This window comes from Crocuta crocuta, unplaced genomic scaffold (genome assembly GCF_008692635.1).
Source record: "Crocuta crocuta isolate KB4526 unplaced genomic scaffold, BGI_CrCroc_1.0 scaffold95, whole genome shotgun sequence".
Taxonomy (NCBI): Eukaryota; Metazoa; Chordata; class Mammalia; order Carnivora; family Hyaenidae; genus Crocuta; species Crocuta crocuta.
The window spans coordinates 14,832,584-14,849,653 of NW_027530971.1; the positions used below are offsets into that span (position 1 = coordinate 14,832,584).

Genomic DNA, 17,070 nt, shown 5'->3' on the forward strand with positions numbered 1-17,070 from the left:
CTTTCCCCACCAGGGGGACTTCTGATTATCTGGCCACCAAGAAGCTAACAGATACTGCCTTAGCTGTTTTTAGAATTTAAGAATCTATTCTTTTTCTTCATTAAATCTGAGAATGAGGCAAAGGCAGATGGCAAGGATCTTTTGCAGAACAGGGGAGAGTGAGGTTCCCCCAAAGTGCTCCCAACCGTGGAGTGGGAATCGGGTGGGGGAGGGGCAAGGCTGATCACTCAGAGCTTTGTCATGGACCTGTGTGGACCTGCTGGGCAGTGACAGGCCCCACACCTCCTCTAATGCTTCCTAGCACTCTCCCTGCCTGGAAGCTCTACAGCGGGAGTTGGAAAGGCCTTTGGAAAGACTTGCACCACGACTCTGCTTTCTGGAGCTCCACAAATGGAAACCAAGGCCCAGGGAGTTGTAACGTATTCAGGGCCATCTGCAATTTAAGGCCACAAGCAGAAGGGTGTAAAGTGACCCTGTCAGCTGTAGAGGAAATAGCCTGGTAGTGAAAAAGGAACTGAATGAAAGGGAAAATAAAGACATAATAGTGCTTTGAACCCAAGCTTTATAAATACTTGCGGCTTTAACCTGCCCAGGAGGTAGATAAGCATGTTGCCTTTAGCTTGTCCTCAAATTCAACCTCTCCCAAGAGGTTAAGGAACACACCCAAGGTTGGAATTGACACTCAGACCTCCCGACTTCCTGGCTTTGGAGCTGGGAGCTCAGCCTCCACCTCCCTGGTCTATCAGGAAAAACATCTGGGTCATAATGCTTGAGGATGGGATATCAAGGGGAAGTGGTGGAAGTTTGGTTCTTTAAGAAACTTTGAGCAAGACTCCTAAACCCCAGCCAGGAGGCCCCTCCCAGGGCCTGAGTCACAAGGCTCAAACGTTTCTTCGCTTCTCCTATCCTGGACACTTCCCTTGTATGACCTTTAGGGAAAGCTACTCGTCTGCGATGTTGGAAGGGGAGAGAGGGAAGACTTCAAAATGTGTGAACACAGACCGGTAAGAGAGCCTTTCCTCTACACAGTCCTTTCTGCCTGGTCTACCGCGGCTCCCGGCCACGCTGGTGACTGCCGACGTAAAGCAGAGAGCGAGGAACAGGCAGGACCGCAAGGAGAACAAGCAAAGGGAAGTCCTCTCTAAGGGCCAAAAGGTTATATAAAACATAATAAAATACAACTGTTTCCTTTAAAATTTTTAATGGCCAGGAAATGGTATAGAATAACTGCCAAGTCACATAAATTAACTTTTTTGTTAAGTTTGTGATCCCGGAAAGAGCTCTATCGGTCGATGCAAACTGCACGGGAGTTTCGTCAGCAGTCGTCCAGGCGTGTGACTGAGTGTGGGCCACGGACCCGTCTTTACATGGTCCAGAAGAAGAGGCGGCTGCCGTGTTTGGCAGGCTTCAGCTCTCCTTCGGCCTCAGGGTTGGGCTCTGGTCTTGGTCTCGAGTGATAGGGATTCTCCGGTAAAGGTCGGTCTGTTTTCACTTTGGTGACCTGTGAGGGGCAAGAGGACAGAAGCAAGAAGCCAGGCCGAGGTCGGGGGGAGCAGTCTGTGACCAGGAGCGCACCCTCCAGCGAGTCCTTTCTGCTCGCACTGCCCTAACCACCCTCTTTTTTCAAGCCCCAGCCGGCCACATTTGAACTCATCTGACTCTTGAGCAAACGTTTAAGAAAGCTTCCTTTGGGTCATTCCATGTGGTAGAAGTTAGGAATACAGCAGGAAATGAGATACGTACCATCCTCAAGGGGCTCACAGTCTGCTGAGGGAGACAGACAAGATAATCAACCAAGACTTCCCGGCCGAATTATCGTAACTGAGGCATGAACTAAGGCTAAGGAGCAAGGACTCTGCACACGTAACCCATCCTGAAGGACAGGGGCCTGAACTAGTTTGTGGGGGTTAACATGTAGCTGAAAAGGATGACCATGAGCCAGGCAGGAAGATCAGCAGGGGAAAGACTAAGTAAACGGTACACGGGAAGACAGAGAGGCATGTCCTTAGAATGGCCAAAGCTGGCCTGGATAATGGAGGGAGATGAAGCACCTAACCAAGCACCTGTTGGAAATCAGGCTGGGCCCCCGGTTAATTTCATGTTCACAGTCCTGGGAGGCCATTTTGCAGAAGTTCACCGGGGCCACCTGGCTAACAGTGGAAAGACTAGTGCTCAAAGCCAGATCTGCCTGCTCCAAAGCCTCTGCTTTTAAATACCATACCACGTGGGAGACAGCGCCAGACGATGAAGGGTACAGAATGATGTGCGCAAGTGTTCGAATTTTAACCCAAGGGTGACAGATGTCACTGAAGCAGGGGAGCCACTCAAGCACATCTACAGGCTAGGAGGAGCAGAAGTTAGATTGGGGGGGGGAGGGGGCAAGACCAGAACCGGGGGAGCTGCGCCAACAGGCCCCGCACGACAGTGCAGCACCGCACGGTGGCAGCAGGGAGACAGGTAGAAGGTGGTCACGTCCACATTATCCCCGAGGGTCACAAAATTCTCCATCAGAAGCCAGCAGAAATGGTTCTTTTTATTAATTAATTAATTAACTTAGCGCACAAGAGGTAGAGAGAGATTCACAGGCAGTCTCTGCACCCAGCGTGGACCCTGAGATATGACCTACCTGAAATCAAGACTCCAACGTTTAACCAACTGAGCCACCCAGGCTCCCCAATGCCCTCACTTTATTTTTTTTTTTTTAATTTTTTTGTTAATGTTTATTTATGTTTGAGAGAGGGAAAGAGCATTAGCAGGTGAGGGGCAGAGAGAGAGGGAGACACAGAATCCGAAGCAGGCTCCAGGCTCTGAGTGTCAGTGCAGAGCCTGATGGCAGGGCTAGAACTCACAGACCATGAGTCATGACGTGAGCCAAAGTCGGGCTTAACTGACTGAGCCACCCAGCCACCCCATCCTCACTTTAAAGATAATGAAACACGCAGAGAAATGGAAAGACAAGGCCACAGATACTAATGGTTTCGTTATCTAGTAGTCTGATCTTCGAGCCACTCTACGTGATACGACTGATCAGCCTTCCCCTGTGCACAAATCCAAACACCATTTACCATGACTGGGGCTTTCAGGAAGACAACAGCATAATTACTACTACAGCTGCCCCGTGAGGCATCATTCTCTGTAGTGCACAGATGAGGACAAGGAGCTAACTTGCCGACGATAAAGACACACGCCACATGTCAGAGCTGCAGCTGGGACCCAACTCTTCTCACTACAGGTCCAGAGAAGTTTTTTGCTTTGTTTTTAGAGCAGTGTTCTCATCTCTCTACACAGAGATCACTAATGGCTCCTTCCTGGCTGACAGAGCAACTCCAAAGGCCTCCAGCTGGCATGTGAAGCTCCCCTGAGGAAGTTAAGATATCTATGAAACAAATCTAGAAAAATGTTTCTCAAACTTAAAGTAATGAACAGCCCCTGAAAAGGACAAATTACTGTGGAAAGAACAACAAAACAACTTCCTCTTCGGTACCATATCAAAAGAGAAAAGGAGAAGAGGCATGTGGTCAAACCATCTGCTAGGTACATAACTTTGAGCAGCCTACCCGACCTTCAATTTCCCATCTCTAAAATGGGGCTTATTAGTTCACAGCCTATTAGGATAATATGCAGTCTGCAGCCTGATGCACAGCAGGTGCGCCAGAAGTTATTTCCAATATTAACATTATCAGGATGCCTAGGAAGGTCGGAAACTTCAAAGGACACTGGCATCGAAGCTGAGGGCAGAGGAGTGCGTGGAAACTGGCCAGAGGAGAGGAGGGGAGTAGGGCCAATGGGTGGGAGCAGAAGGCAGAAGTAAATGAGGGTCAAACTTGGGCTTTATCCAGCTGGTCACTACCTTTTTTTTTTTAAATATTTTTTTATTTATTTCTAGGAGAGAGAGAGAGACAGGGTGAGCAGGGGAGGGTCAGAGAGAGAGGGAGATACAGACTCTGAAATAGGCTCCAGGCTCCGAGCTGGCAGTCAGCACAGAGCCCGACGCGGGGCTCAAACCCACGAACCGCGAGATCATGACCTAAGAGAAAGTCGGACGCTCAACCAACTAAGCCACGCAGGCGCCCCTGGTCACTACCTTTCTAAGAAGAGCCTAGATTCTGATTCTAAGTAGAACGAAAACTGATAATCCTCTAAAGAAACCAACTTTTGAAAAAAGGACAATACTTTATAGGTCTTTAAAACTGCTGACACAAAGATTCAGGAATCGATATGCTGGGGCACCTGGGTAGCTCAGTTGGTTGAGCGTCCGACTTCGGCTCAGGTCATGATCTCACGGTTCATGGGTTCGAGCCCCACATCGGGCTCTGTGCTGACAGAAGAGCCTGGAGCCTCTTTCAGATTCTGTGTCTCTCTCTCTCTCTGACCCTCCCTGCTCACGCTGTCTCTCTCTCTCTCTCTCTCAGAAATAAATAAAACATTAAAAAAAATTTTTTAAAGGAATCAATATGCTTTCTCATCAGCATGATTTGTTGATTCTCCTCTCATAAGAGACAGAAATGAGAAAGGGTTGTTTTCATTACTAAATCTATAGGTCCCACCACTTTCCAACCCAGAATTATCAACAGTTTAAAGTAGTTCGTTCAGGGCAGCAAAAGAAGCTACCTGAAGAGAATCAAAATGGATACAAAAAAACAAAAAACAAAATTACTATGTCATTCATCTACTTAGGACACCAAGCTTAAGACCCAACCATCCCCAGATAGTGTAGGGAAGGGAAGGGAACAAACATGCCAGGCACTAGGCCAGAGATTCACAAAGGCTTCAAGCTTAATCCTCACAGAAAACTGGGGATGAATACTGGTCCTGCTTTGTAGATGTGGAAGGATAAGAGACAGTCAGCAATTGGCTCAGGATCTCCCAGTGATCTGGTAGTACTGTCTGCTTCCATTCAAACCTGAGTTTTCCCTCCACGCCTTGCCACCTCTCTGTCCCAGAGGGAAGGGACAATGATGTGGCTCAAGAAGCAGCGGCAGGTCAGATCACAAAGGGTCAGGATACTGCAAGTGAGAGAGAGCCCCTGAAAAGTTTTAAAAAGAAAGTGGTACTTGGGGTTCCTGGCTGGCTCGATCGGAAGAATATGCACCTCTTGATTTTCCAGTCTTGAGTTTGAGCCCCATGTTGGGTATAGAGATTACTAATTTAAAAATAAACTTAAGGGGCGCCTGGGTGGCTCAGTCGGTTAAGCGTCCGACTTCGGTTCAGGTCATGATCTCGTGGTTCGTGGGCTCGAGCCCCGCGTCGGGCTCTGTGCTGACAGCTAGCTCGGAGCCTGGAGCCTCTTTCAGATTCTGTGTCTCCCTCTCTCTCTAACCCTCCCCTGCTCACGCTGTCTCTCTCTCTCTCTCAAAAATAAATAAAACATTAAAAAAATAAAAAAAAAAACATAATCTTAAATTTCCAAGGACATAATCCATTGGCTAGTTTCTCTTCTGATGGTTTTTTTTCCTTTCCATTACCATCTGAAAAATAAAATTCTGGAATTTGGAATGTGGAAAAAAATTTTTTTAATAAAAATAAAAGTAAACTTAAAAAGTTTTAAGCGGTATTTGATTTATTTTCCATACAGTCCATGCCTATAGTGAAGATGCAATTACATCCTCAATTCTTCAATTTCAGGTGACACACTGTCTTCTAAACTCTGAATTGAACCACACTATGGACCCAAAGATATGACATAGCCCAAGTTAAGAACTCTTGTCCAAGATGTGGGGTCACTGAGAGGATTCAAAACCTAACCTAGGAGATGACTGTAGAACTGATGACTGCACAAAGGAAGAAAGAGTGGGGCGTGAAGAAAGGAAACACTCAGGTTTCTGAGGTTTCCACAGATGGTGGTATCAGGACTGAGACAGGAAATACAGAAGAAAGAGTAGGAAAATATGCTTTTTATTTTTTTTAGATGTGTATTTATTTTGAGAGAGAGAGAGAGAGAGAGAGAGAGAATGAATCCCAAGCAGGCTCTCCTGCCAGTGTAGACCCGGACATGGGGCTTGAACTCAAACTGTGAGATCATGACTAGAGCCGAGATCAAGAGTCTGACACTTAATCGGCTGAGCCAGCCAGGTGCCCCAGAAAACGTACATTTTAAACTACAGGCGTATACATTTAAACACCTTAGGTCCTGATAAATGTGGCCTGAAACATCTGGCACAACCTCAATCCTATTTCCTCTCTGAATTCCATAATAACCTCAATGCTTTCAACTGACAGTGCCCCAGCGTTGTTTATCCTCATCTACTCCCTTCTGTTCTTCAATTAGCTAATTAAACAAACAATCTGCACATGCTAGAAGATCTATTTAAAGGAATATTTCTATTAAATAAACTCCCTTCTGGGTTGTGCATAATCACCCCCTCATTAACCTGTTTGGTAAATACAGATTTCTCCCATCATACCTATACCCACAGAGGACCCTTTTCTGACCATCTCCTGCCTTTCCCCACCCCTTAGAGTGAGAGGGGGAGACCCAGAGCAAGAGACCTTTTTACCTTGGACAGCTCTCCGAGGTCAGGTCGCACCCAGCCCAGTTTGTCCAGCACACACTCGTCAAACTTGGCCTGCTGTTTGCGACAGCGACGAAGTAATTGCAGGCTGGAGTAATCAATGCAGGTCCAATATTCAGTAAAAGGCTCTGCACAGTGAAGCTTTATCTGCCTGTAAAAGAGCGCTAGGTTAGGGGTAGCTCTTTGTAAAATAATGAGAAACAGAAAAGTGGGGGGAAAATAGGTACAGACCTCAAATACATAATCTTCCTTCCTGAAAAGTATGAGAATAGATGCTCTCACCTCACTTATTAAGACAACTTGAAGATCCTCAGGATGAGAAGCAATTATGTAGAAAAAGATTTCTGAGGAATAAGACCGAATTTATTTATGTCACAAAAACAAATGAACCGAAATGCCAAAAAAATTTGGTCTAAGGCACATATACTTTACTCAGGGCACTCCTCACTTACAGCCTACCTATTCTTTTCTTTAGATCCAATTCTAACAATTATCAGTTTAGCAAATTTAGAAGAGGAGGCATAACCCCAGAGGGGCATGAAGGACAATGGCAAAGGAAGAGACAGAATTACACAAGGCAAATACACATATTAGCAAGCAGGAGACCCTGGGTCATTCAGTGTCAAGGCAAACAAACCTACACTCCTTAGAGCTCAAAGTCCTCATTCTATTAACACACTGAACAAAAACAGATTCATCCTTGTCATTAAGAAAGCTAAGTTACATTTGGTACTCTACAGATGTGGCATATAATTCATTCATTCTGTGAACACCAAAACATGGTTGAAGAAGTAGCTTTTGTGTATAAGAGATAAGTCTCAATGATTTTGCAAAATTCCCCTTCTCTTACTATTCAACTTTGCTAGTAATCCAATAAATGCCAATCTGAGGAAGAATAAAATACCATTATTTTATGTAAAAGCCACACATGAGGCAGTGGAAAATAGCACCTCCTTTCCCCAAAGGAATCACAATTTGGAAGTGCTACTTGTCATACTCTACGAATCTAGCTACACTCATCACCGGAATCGTATTAACATGGCTCAGGAAGCCCCCAGACATGGGCTGGAGGAAACACACAGTGAAAAACCTGCTTTCCATTCCTGCTGGGCTTCCCTCCTAGGAAGCAACAATGTCACATTTCCTTCTTTCTTTTCTATGCTTATTTATTTATTTTGAGAGAGAGCACACATGTGGGTGGGGGGGGCAGAGAGAGAGAGAGAGAGAATCCCAAGCACGCTCTGTGCTGTCAGCATGGACAGCCCACAGCGTGACTCTGGGCTCCCTCTCACAAACCATGAGATCATGACCTGAGCTGAAATCAAGAGTCAGACACTTAACTGACTGGCGGCCCAGGCGCCCATGACCAGTTTCTTTATTTTTTTTAATTTTTTTTTTTTTCCTGAGAGAGAGAGACAGCATGAGCAGGGGAGGGTCAGAGAGAGAGGGAGACACAGAATCCAAAACAGGCTCCAGGCTCTGAGCTAGCTGTCAGCACAGAGCCCGACGTGGGGCTCGAACCCAAGAACCGTGAGATCATGACGTGAGCCTAAGTCGGACACTTAACTGACTGAGCCACCCAGGCGCCCCCCCGTGACCAGTTTCTTATGTGCCTTTCCAGGGATTCTGGTGTAACCTGTGGGTGGCAGGGTGTGCACAGGAAGGAAGGAGAAATGTCAAAGCCTAGGGAGCTTTTCCGAATTGCCTCTAGCCTCACTGACCAGAACGACATCTATGCTACATAAAAGCGCACCCGCCTCCCTCGAGTCACTTAGGTAGTGCCCTACCGTTTCCAGTGCACGCTCTTCTTCCTCCAGCACGGGGCAGCGGACAGCTGCCAGCACTACGCTGGTACTCCATCTCTGTCCTGGACCCTGTTAGCCTGGGGCCCACACCCAACAGACAATTAGCTACGAAGGCCCACAAACAGCAACTTCGGCATGAGAAATTTCTCTCATGGAGGCCCCTGGGCACCTCAGGAGCTTGTGAAATCTCAGTATTTCACATTTAAATATACCACCCCTGGGCCAAAGCAGAAATGCTCTTCCAAAGTTCTCTTAGAAAAATGTAAATAATAACCACACATTCAACCTCGTTAGCAATCAAACCAATGCAAATCCCAAAATAAGAATAAAATACCACTTTGCACCTATCAAATATTTAAATAATATGCAATACTGATGATGCACAAGAAGATATAGTGTTGAGGGCAGCATAAACTGACCCAATTTTTTAAAAAATGGCAACTATAGTTCATAAGCCATAAACTGTTTTCACCTCTGGGACCATATGTCAAGAAATTACTTAAAAAGAGAAAAAGATCTGCACACAAAGGTAACCACTGAAGATTTATTTAAAACAATCAAAAACTGGAATTAGGGGTGTCTGGGTGGCCCAGTTGGTTAAGCATCCAACTCTTGATTCTGGCTCAGGTCATGATCTCAGGATCGTGGGATCAAGCCCCGCGTCGGGCTCTGCACTCAACACAGAGCCTGCTTGGGATTCTCTCTCTCCCTCTCTTCTTTGCCCTCCCCCACTTGTACATGCATACTCTCTCTCAAAATAAATAAATAAACATTTTTTTAAAAAATAGAATCAAAAATGACTTTTCATAACAGGTAAATTATGGTTGGTTTACCTATTGGCAGAATATTAAATAAACCTTAAAAATGATGATCATGAAGATAATCTAGCAACTTGAAAGAATATTCCCAATGGTTTCAGTGACAAATGAATTTTAAACCACACACTGTGACTTTGATCACAAAAATATCTTTGCATGTGGACAAAGACAGCAGAAGCAAGAAAGAAAAGGAGCTATTATGTGAAGGAATTTGATTTTTCCCTCTAACGTCATTGTAGTGGACATCTGTGAGTTTTGCCTAGCCAGCAGTCAATACCCATTCTTCCGTGTAACATCCTTCGAATTTTTCTTTGGGGAATGATCCCTCCCCATCTCTCAGCAATGCAGTTTAGATGAATTTAAGTCACTTCCCACTGTAGGCCTGACAAATCACAGCATTTTATTTCCTGAAACACACCTGATTCAAAGATATGCATACGAAGCCGAGCAGCCAGGCCAATGAGACCCAGGCCAGGGACCTATGCTCACACCACCGGACAACGGCACTCTTGGGCCAGGTCTAGGCAGGCAGCACAGCAGTGTGGGGTGGCTGCTGGCCACTTCTGCCACAGCAAGGAAAGTCTCTGAAATGAGTTTGACAGAGAAAACAGAACTAAGAAACCGGGAGAGGAGAAGAGAGGCAGAAGGATACAAGTAGTTATGAAATCAAGTAAGCCCTTTGATTCCAGCCCTGCCTGATGCCAGTCCTATTTCTGGACTTTACAGCTACACGAGCCAATTCCCTTCGAGTGGAGTTTCTGTCCCTTTTAATAGAGTCTGTCAAAACATTTTTCTACAACTGCAATATGGAATTTTTTACTTATGGTATTAAGCATAATGGCCTACTTACTACCTTGACTCTGTACACTTTTCTTCCCATAATAACGGAGTGTTCCGTAGTAGCATCAATCTAGTGAATACCTGTTGGCAAGCACTGTGCCGAGTTGTTTTTACATACTTTTACAAACTTTTCATTACAACCCTGTATAATTTGGAAATTAAGATTCATGGATACTAAAGAACATGCCAAATAATAAAAACAAATAACAAAACTAACTGCATCATTTACTGTGTCCTTACTTTGGTCTGATTTCAAGGTCTTATACTTCCTACTAAAATTATCCTTCCACTTAATTAGCTGGATGTTCACTGAGATACATACACCTAGATGTTTCAGCCCATAGGCACTGATGTCAAAGATTCTTACCTGAAGAAGTCCAGGGCACACTTGTTGACGAGCCTGCCTTCCTCTAAACACCGCCTGGGGTCTTTCTCTTCCCAGCGACAGAGCATGAACTCCTTGTTGGGCTTATCACACTGAACTCCATAGTGGTGGGCGGCAGCCTTGAGGACCGAAGAACTGACTTTCACCTGGGGAACGGAACAGTGAGAGACACACCACAGATCTGTGACAAGGACATCACTTCCTCAGCTTCATCTCCCGCTGCTCGAAACAGGGAACACAAAGGTAGACTTGTTCCGACTCCACCAAGAAAATTAAAGACAGGGGGCTACCATAATAATCCTTTATGATCTCTGCTGCTTTAGAGATCACAAAGCTTCTCCACAGGCATGATTTTCTACACCTTCACAATAATCTCATTAGGTTGACATTACTCTCCCCATTGTAGACATAAGGAAAGGCAGCCCTAATGGAACCCTTAGTCTCTATGACAGAGAAAGTGGACTTCTGAAGGCTGAGGGAGGCTTCTGGGATGGAAGGGGAAGGGTCAACTCTGGGGAGTTTTGATGAGTCTCCTTTCCAGGAATTAAAGTGATGGGCGGGATGGGGGGGGGGCGGGGTGCCTGGGTGGCTCAGTCGGTTAAGCATCCAACTTCAGCTCAGGTCATGATCTCGAGGTTCCTGAGTTCGAGTGAGTTCAAGCTTGAAGCTGGGCTCTCTGCTGACAGCAGGGACCTTTCTCTGCCCCTCTCCAGCTTGCATGTGCATGCTCGCTCTCTCTCAAAAATAAACAAACATTAAAAAAAAAATAAAAGTTATAGGATACCTAAAATTCCCAGAAGACTACAGAATCACAGAAGAGGAGACTGGAAAGGATCAGTAAAAACTTCTAGTCCAGTAAGTTATTACTAATGATAAAGTCCTAAAATTTTCTATTTTTTCCAATTACAGACTATATCCAAGGTAGCCACCACCCCATAACTGCATCAGTCTCTCTCATTTGCCTTCTGGTTCACTTTCTTGAGAACAGTGCAGTTACGGCTCACTCACAGGGGCTGCACCGAGCCCAGGGCCTGTCTATCTGCTGTGCAGCAAGGGTTCTGCTGGCCAATTTTCAGCACTACCTTTTCCAGGGCCAATACCTCAGCGTCTGCATTACTGTAACTTAAATAGAATGTCTGTTGTCTGGGATGACCACCCTATTCCTTATTCCTCCTTTTCAAAATCATTTTGGCTATTCTTTCAGATAAACCCCCTCATCCAATAACCTGCACTGGAACTGCACAAAGTTTAGTTATGTGTTAAATTAGAAAGGAACGAGCATGTTTACAATACTGGGTCTCTGCTCAAATTTTTCTCTCCTCACAGGATCGCTGGCTAATGACCTTACAAAAGCTATCATCTGGCCTCTCCTGGTGCGCTAGGTACTGGCAAAACAGCAGTCACAGGAGAGGGAAGACTACATGAATTATGCCTTCTCACCATAACGTATTACGTCCCTCCTCTTACTCAGGTCATTCTTATGTTCTTCGGTTAAAATCACAGTTTCCCTCATATAGGAACCTTGCATATTTCTTGTTTATTCCTCAATATTTAACATTTCTGATACCACCTAAACAGGATATTCCTATTAGATTTTCAAATTGATTACTGCTGGTTTGTACACTGTTATCTTCTCTCTAGCCATTTCTTACTAATTCAAAATCAAGAGGATTAAGGGGCACCTGGGTGGCGGTTGGTTGAGCGTCTGACTCTGGTTTCGGCTTGGGTCATGATCTCAGTCATGGGATCAAACCCACGTTAAGCGTGGAGACTGCCTGGGGCTCTCTTTCCCTCCCCTGCTCACACTCTCTCAAAAAATAAATAAACTTAAAAAAAAAACACAAGAGAATTAAGAGGAAAAACCTCTATTTACAAGTAAAAACTACCTCTCTTCTTTTCTGATAGTTATATCCTTCCTTTTTTCCTCCTCTTTTCCTATCTTATTGCTTTGACTAAAACCTCTAGGACAATGCAAATGAACAGCAATGGCTGTAGGCATCCTTCCCTTTTTCTAGACTTTAAAGCACAATTTAGTTCAATATTTGCTGTTGGTGTCTGGGATATAGTTGTTTGGATACTCCTCATTAAGGAAGTTTCTTTCTAATCTGAATTGGTTTCGTTTTACTGTTGTTCCCAGAAAGACTGAAAAAATTCAGGTTTACCTATAAATGTAGAGAATTTTTTTAAACATTAAAAAAAATGAACGTAGAGAATTAACAGATTTTCCAAAAATCTCCCACTATAGCTAGAATAAAATCTAGTCTGTCGTAGTGTATTATGCTTTAAGGTATCACTGGATTTGATTTACAAGTATTCTATTAAGGATTTTTATGTAAGAACAGTGTTGTAATTATTTTTATAAGGATAAAAGTTTATAATTTTATTTTTTATGAATTTCACACAGCTTAAGTTAAATTACTAATATGATAAAAGGCAAAGAAAGATGAAGAGAGTAACTCACCTACACGCTACAGGAAGAGAATAAAGTTAGGGCGATGTCTACTAACATTACAACTGCTGTAATTATCAAAGCAAAGATGAACTTATGATACAAGTAAAATCTGCCATGACAATTCTAATAAATTTGTTTAAAAATCTGTAAAATGTTGTATTACGGCTGTTTTTTTAAAGTTTATTTATTTATTTTGAGACAGAAAGAGCGCAAGTGTGAACAGGAAGGGGGCAGACAGAGAGGGAGAGAATGTCAAGCAGGCTCCACACCGTCATCACAAGTCCCTGACAGAGCCCAACAGGGCCCCTGAACTCATGAACCACGAGATCATGACCTGCGCTGAAATCAAGAGTCAGATGCTTAACCAACTGGGCCACCTAAGTGCCCCATACAATTGTGTTTCTTTAAAGTTTACTTATTAATTTATTGGGAGGGGAGGTAGGGGCAGAGAGTAGGGAGACAAGAGAATCCCAAGTAGGTTCAACGCTGTCAGTGCAGCGCCTGACGCAGGGCTCAATCTCAGGAGCCAAGGGGTCAGTACCTGAGCCAAAATCAAGAGTCGGTCGCTTAACCTACTGAGCCACCCAGACGCCTCTACAGTTTTTTATAATAAGAGTTTATTAGGTTAATTGAGGGGTATACATTAACTTGCTATATTATCTGTACAAAGCCAAGAGAATAAAATCAAAACCCAAACTTTTTAAAGCTTAATGTATTTAAAAAAATTAAGTTAGCTGTATTTACTTCCTTGACCAATGCCTTAAAAGATTTTTAAATGGCTTATTTACTCGAATGCCTTCACAGCCATTGTGCCCACAAAGGCACTCTTTGCCTTACTTTCCTACAAATGGAGAGGTCTTACCAAAATTTAGGTGCACCCGTGTTGTTGATCATGTAAAATATGCTCTCTCACAGGGAAATAAAGGACGAGAACCACCTACTGAATCTCTCCTGGGGACAAAGATGCGCCCAAGATGACACAGCAGGTCAGTGGCAACTGCAGAACTGAAATCCAAAGACTGTGACCTTCAATCGGGCCTCTTTGCGTTACACGGCCTTCGCTGAGATGGCAAAGGACTTCAGATGTCCCCTCACCTGCTTCTTCACAAAGACAGACGAGTTCCACTAGAAACAACATCCTTTCCCAGCTGCTTGATGTGAATACCCTCTCAAATTCATTTAGCTCCCTTTGTCTCCAAGAACACAGAATTCCAGCCTATTCCTCATTTACCCTCATGACAGCCTCCCTGCACAGCGGGTGTATACAGTCTGCAGGTGTGGAAAGGGAGGCAGAAAAAGTCTTACAATCTACAACCAATCTTCCAGTCCTGCTCTCTCTTCCTTAAACCACGTCTGTGTCTCTTTCTACAGCACTTAATGTATGCCGTGCCTTCTATGTGACTTAATTTACAGAACATGGGGGATCATCGTACTTATTTGATCCTGTTGAGGATTAAATGAGGTAACACACGTAAAAATATTAAGAACAGTGTCTGGCACATAGAAAGCACATCAAAAATATGAGCTATTATTTCTACTCAAAATTGTCAATTAGTACAAGGAGGTTCCAGCCCGAAGCTTCGGATGACTTCTTCCACAGGGATGTGTCAGCAAGGTCCACGCTGTGTTTGACTTGTCTCTCAAACTGCTCCTTCTGGCTTTCCCAGTCCCACTGTCAGGCTGCAAATCTGACCGACTCCCCGACCTTTCCTGCCTGTGATATCTAAGTCACGCTAAGTCTGATCAATTCCAGATAAATCTGTTCTTTCCCCTCGGTGAGTACAGTCACCAGTTATGTTGGGGTCATTAATATCCTCCTTGTTATTTCAACAGCTGCCAAGACTAGTCTCCCTGCTTTTCCTTCCCTCTCTTCAATCCATTCTTCACAGAGTTGCCAGACTGGCCTTCCTAAAAGACAATTCTTACTGTGCTCAATTAGCAACGAAGTTCTGGAAGGATTCAAGCTTAATGGCAGAAAAAAGCCCAAACTTTTTACAGGGTCTTCAAAGCCTTCTGGATCCAGCCTTGTCACCCTAAACACTTCCAAAAAGGGACCTGCTGCTGTCTCTAAGCACTGAACTCCACTGTCCCCAGAACCCAGCTGTGGCCTCCTGCATTTTCCCATGTCCTCACCTTCACTTAGATCAAACCCTAGCTTAAGAAAGCCTGTCTGTCCGTCTTGGCCTATAAATGCTATTCTTCAAATGCCATTTAGCCAAGTCCCACATTATGCTCCAGAGGTGCTTTCTCTGTTCCCTTTATAGCCTCAGAGAATTATACAGCTGGCATCACTTCATCGTACAAATAAAATAACTGTGTCTGCAGATCCTACAAGTGACTAATCAAGGTAACTGAGCAGTTAGGCCTCGAATTTAGAACCAACTTCAAAACCTACTCTCTGCTCTTAAACTGTGTCTGCCCCTCTTCCATATATTTAATCAGACTTTGTCTTGTAGTTATTTATGTAATTATCTGTATTTCAATTCAATGGAATGAACACTAAAGGCAAATTTATTCCAGATACAGAATATCTGCAGGAAGTAGAACCTCAGATTAAATTAAACTTCCAATGAAAAATATAGCACTTTCAGGCTAACCCAGCTTCAAGGTGGAACAACAAAAACAAAAACAAAAACAAAAACAAAACAAAAGTGAATACTGGCAGCCCCTCTCAGTAAATGGCACGTTACCATAGAGTCCCTGAACACAGCTAAAAAGTTCTTCCTCTATGGAAAGTAATAGTTGCCATTCTCATAGGCATCTAAGAAGATTAACTGAAGTCATGAAGGTAAAACCCTTAACGAAGTGCCTGGGATAGAACTGCTGGCACATAATTTTTAGTTCTGGCCTCATTTCTACTATCCAGTCCTGCCATGACACTGCTCTGCCTTAACATCTTCCACCTCTCCCACCACATCGCCTGTAAAATAAGTCTGGCCCTGAGGAAGCTGCTTCCCAGTCCTTCCAGTCCAAGGTACCTCTCTCTGGGCTCAGCAACAGCTGATTCCCACCAACACTAGAGTCACAGCAAACAGCACTGGTCTCCCTAGCCTCAGAAGGTTTTGCTAAGCCTTCTCACTCTTTTGAGCTTTTGCCCATGATACAAAGGTTTAAAAGCATGGGTTTTAAACTCAGACCTAGACTCACAGTCCAGCTCCACCACTTACTAGCTATGTGACCATGGGCAAATCAACTTCTGCTCTCCGGACCTGTTTTCTTATCTTTCACGTGAAGAGACCAATAATATCCTCCCTCATAGTGTTGCTGGCAGGATTTGATGAATTAATGTATGTGAAGTAATTAGCATCCTACCTGACTTCTAGAAAAGGCTTGGTCATATTTGCTATAATTAGTATATATTGTCTTCACTTCGCACTGCACAAACTTCACTATACTCTGCCTCTTTACGCCGGTCTCCCTATTAGATTATAAGCTCTATGAGGGCAGGAACGCTATCTCTTATTCTCCAGTGTGGGTGTATATGGCAATTATTCAAACGATATCTCCTGAATAAATGAATGCTCTAAATGTCCTATTACCAAACACCCTCCCAGGGCTGTCAGCAACTCCACTCTCCAGTTTCATCTCCTTTTGCTTTGGCTTCCTAGCTCCACTCCAACACTGTACCGATGAGGCTACCTGGAAGTGACTCTCTCGCTCGGCTGTGAGCACCCGGGGTTGTATATTCGCTTTGCACGGAGGTCTGAGTATTAAGTGACATTAAAGTAAGCAAAGTGGCCCCTGGCTGGTGCTTAATAAAAAGTACCACGATTATTCACGGAAAAGACAAGCAGATGGCTGGAGGTCGGGGTTGGGGAGGAGAGGAAACTTCTAAAGAGCCACTGCATGAAAGGGTGAGGGTGAGGCGATTCCCGGAGCTGAGCCGGGGGCGTCCGGGAATCCACCTGTGTCTGTGTCGCGGGGGGCATTGAGTGGGGGGACCCAGGGCCCACTGTCCAGTGAGACGAAGCAGGGCTGGGCCCAGGCCCGAAAAGCTGCAGCCCTATGCCCTGCTTGCCTGGCTTCCGGACGAGCCTCACCTCCTGCACTTTCAGATCCTCCAAAGTGGGCAGCTCCACTATCCCCGGCATGATGGCTGTAGCCCCGACCCCGAGGAGGCGCCCGCAGCCGCGTCGCCCCCGTCTCCTTGAATTCCCCTTTCGACCGCCAAGGGCCACCTCGGGCCTGCGCATGCGCGGGCAGCCACGCAGGCGCACAGCTCTGCCCAACCGCGAGCCACAGAGCGTGCGCAGTGCCT

At 44.8% G+C, this 17,070-nt stretch overlaps 1 protein-coding gene across 1 annotated transcript; it reads right to left on the reverse strand.

Moving 5' to 3' along the window:
* Positions 1-1,184: 1,184 nt before the first annotated feature.
* Positions 1,185-17,020, reverse strand: NDUFA8 (NADH:ubiquinone oxidoreductase subunit A8). Its single transcript, XM_077769747.1, has 4 exons — positions 16,853-17,020; positions 10,343-10,506; positions 6,498-6,663; positions 1,185-1,501 (listed from the first exon to the last, which is right to left on the reverse strand). Exons 1-4 carry the CDS (start codon positions 17,003-17,005, stop codon positions 1,364-1,366), a joined length of 621 nt encoding a protein of 206 aa, XP_077625873.1. The 5' UTR covers positions 17,006-17,020; the 3' UTR covers positions 1,185-1,363.
* Positions 17,021-17,070: the final 50 nt, after the last annotated feature.

Bases quoted from the DNA above. Each gene is read 5' to 3' on its own strand.
- NDUFA8 (XM_077769747.1), bottom strand. From the start codon at position 17,005: ATGCGCAGGCCCGAGGTGGCCCTTGGCGGTCGAAAGGGGAATTCAAGG. The intron at 10,507-16,852 runs GTGAGGCTCGTC...TCCGTTCCCCAG, and splicing joins AGGATCTGAAAGTGCAGGAG to GTGAAAGTCAGTTCTTCGGT. The intron at 6,664-10,342 runs GTAAGAATCTTT...GCTCTTTTACAG, and splicing joins TGTGCCCTGGACTTCTTCAG to GCAGATAAAGCTTCACTGTG.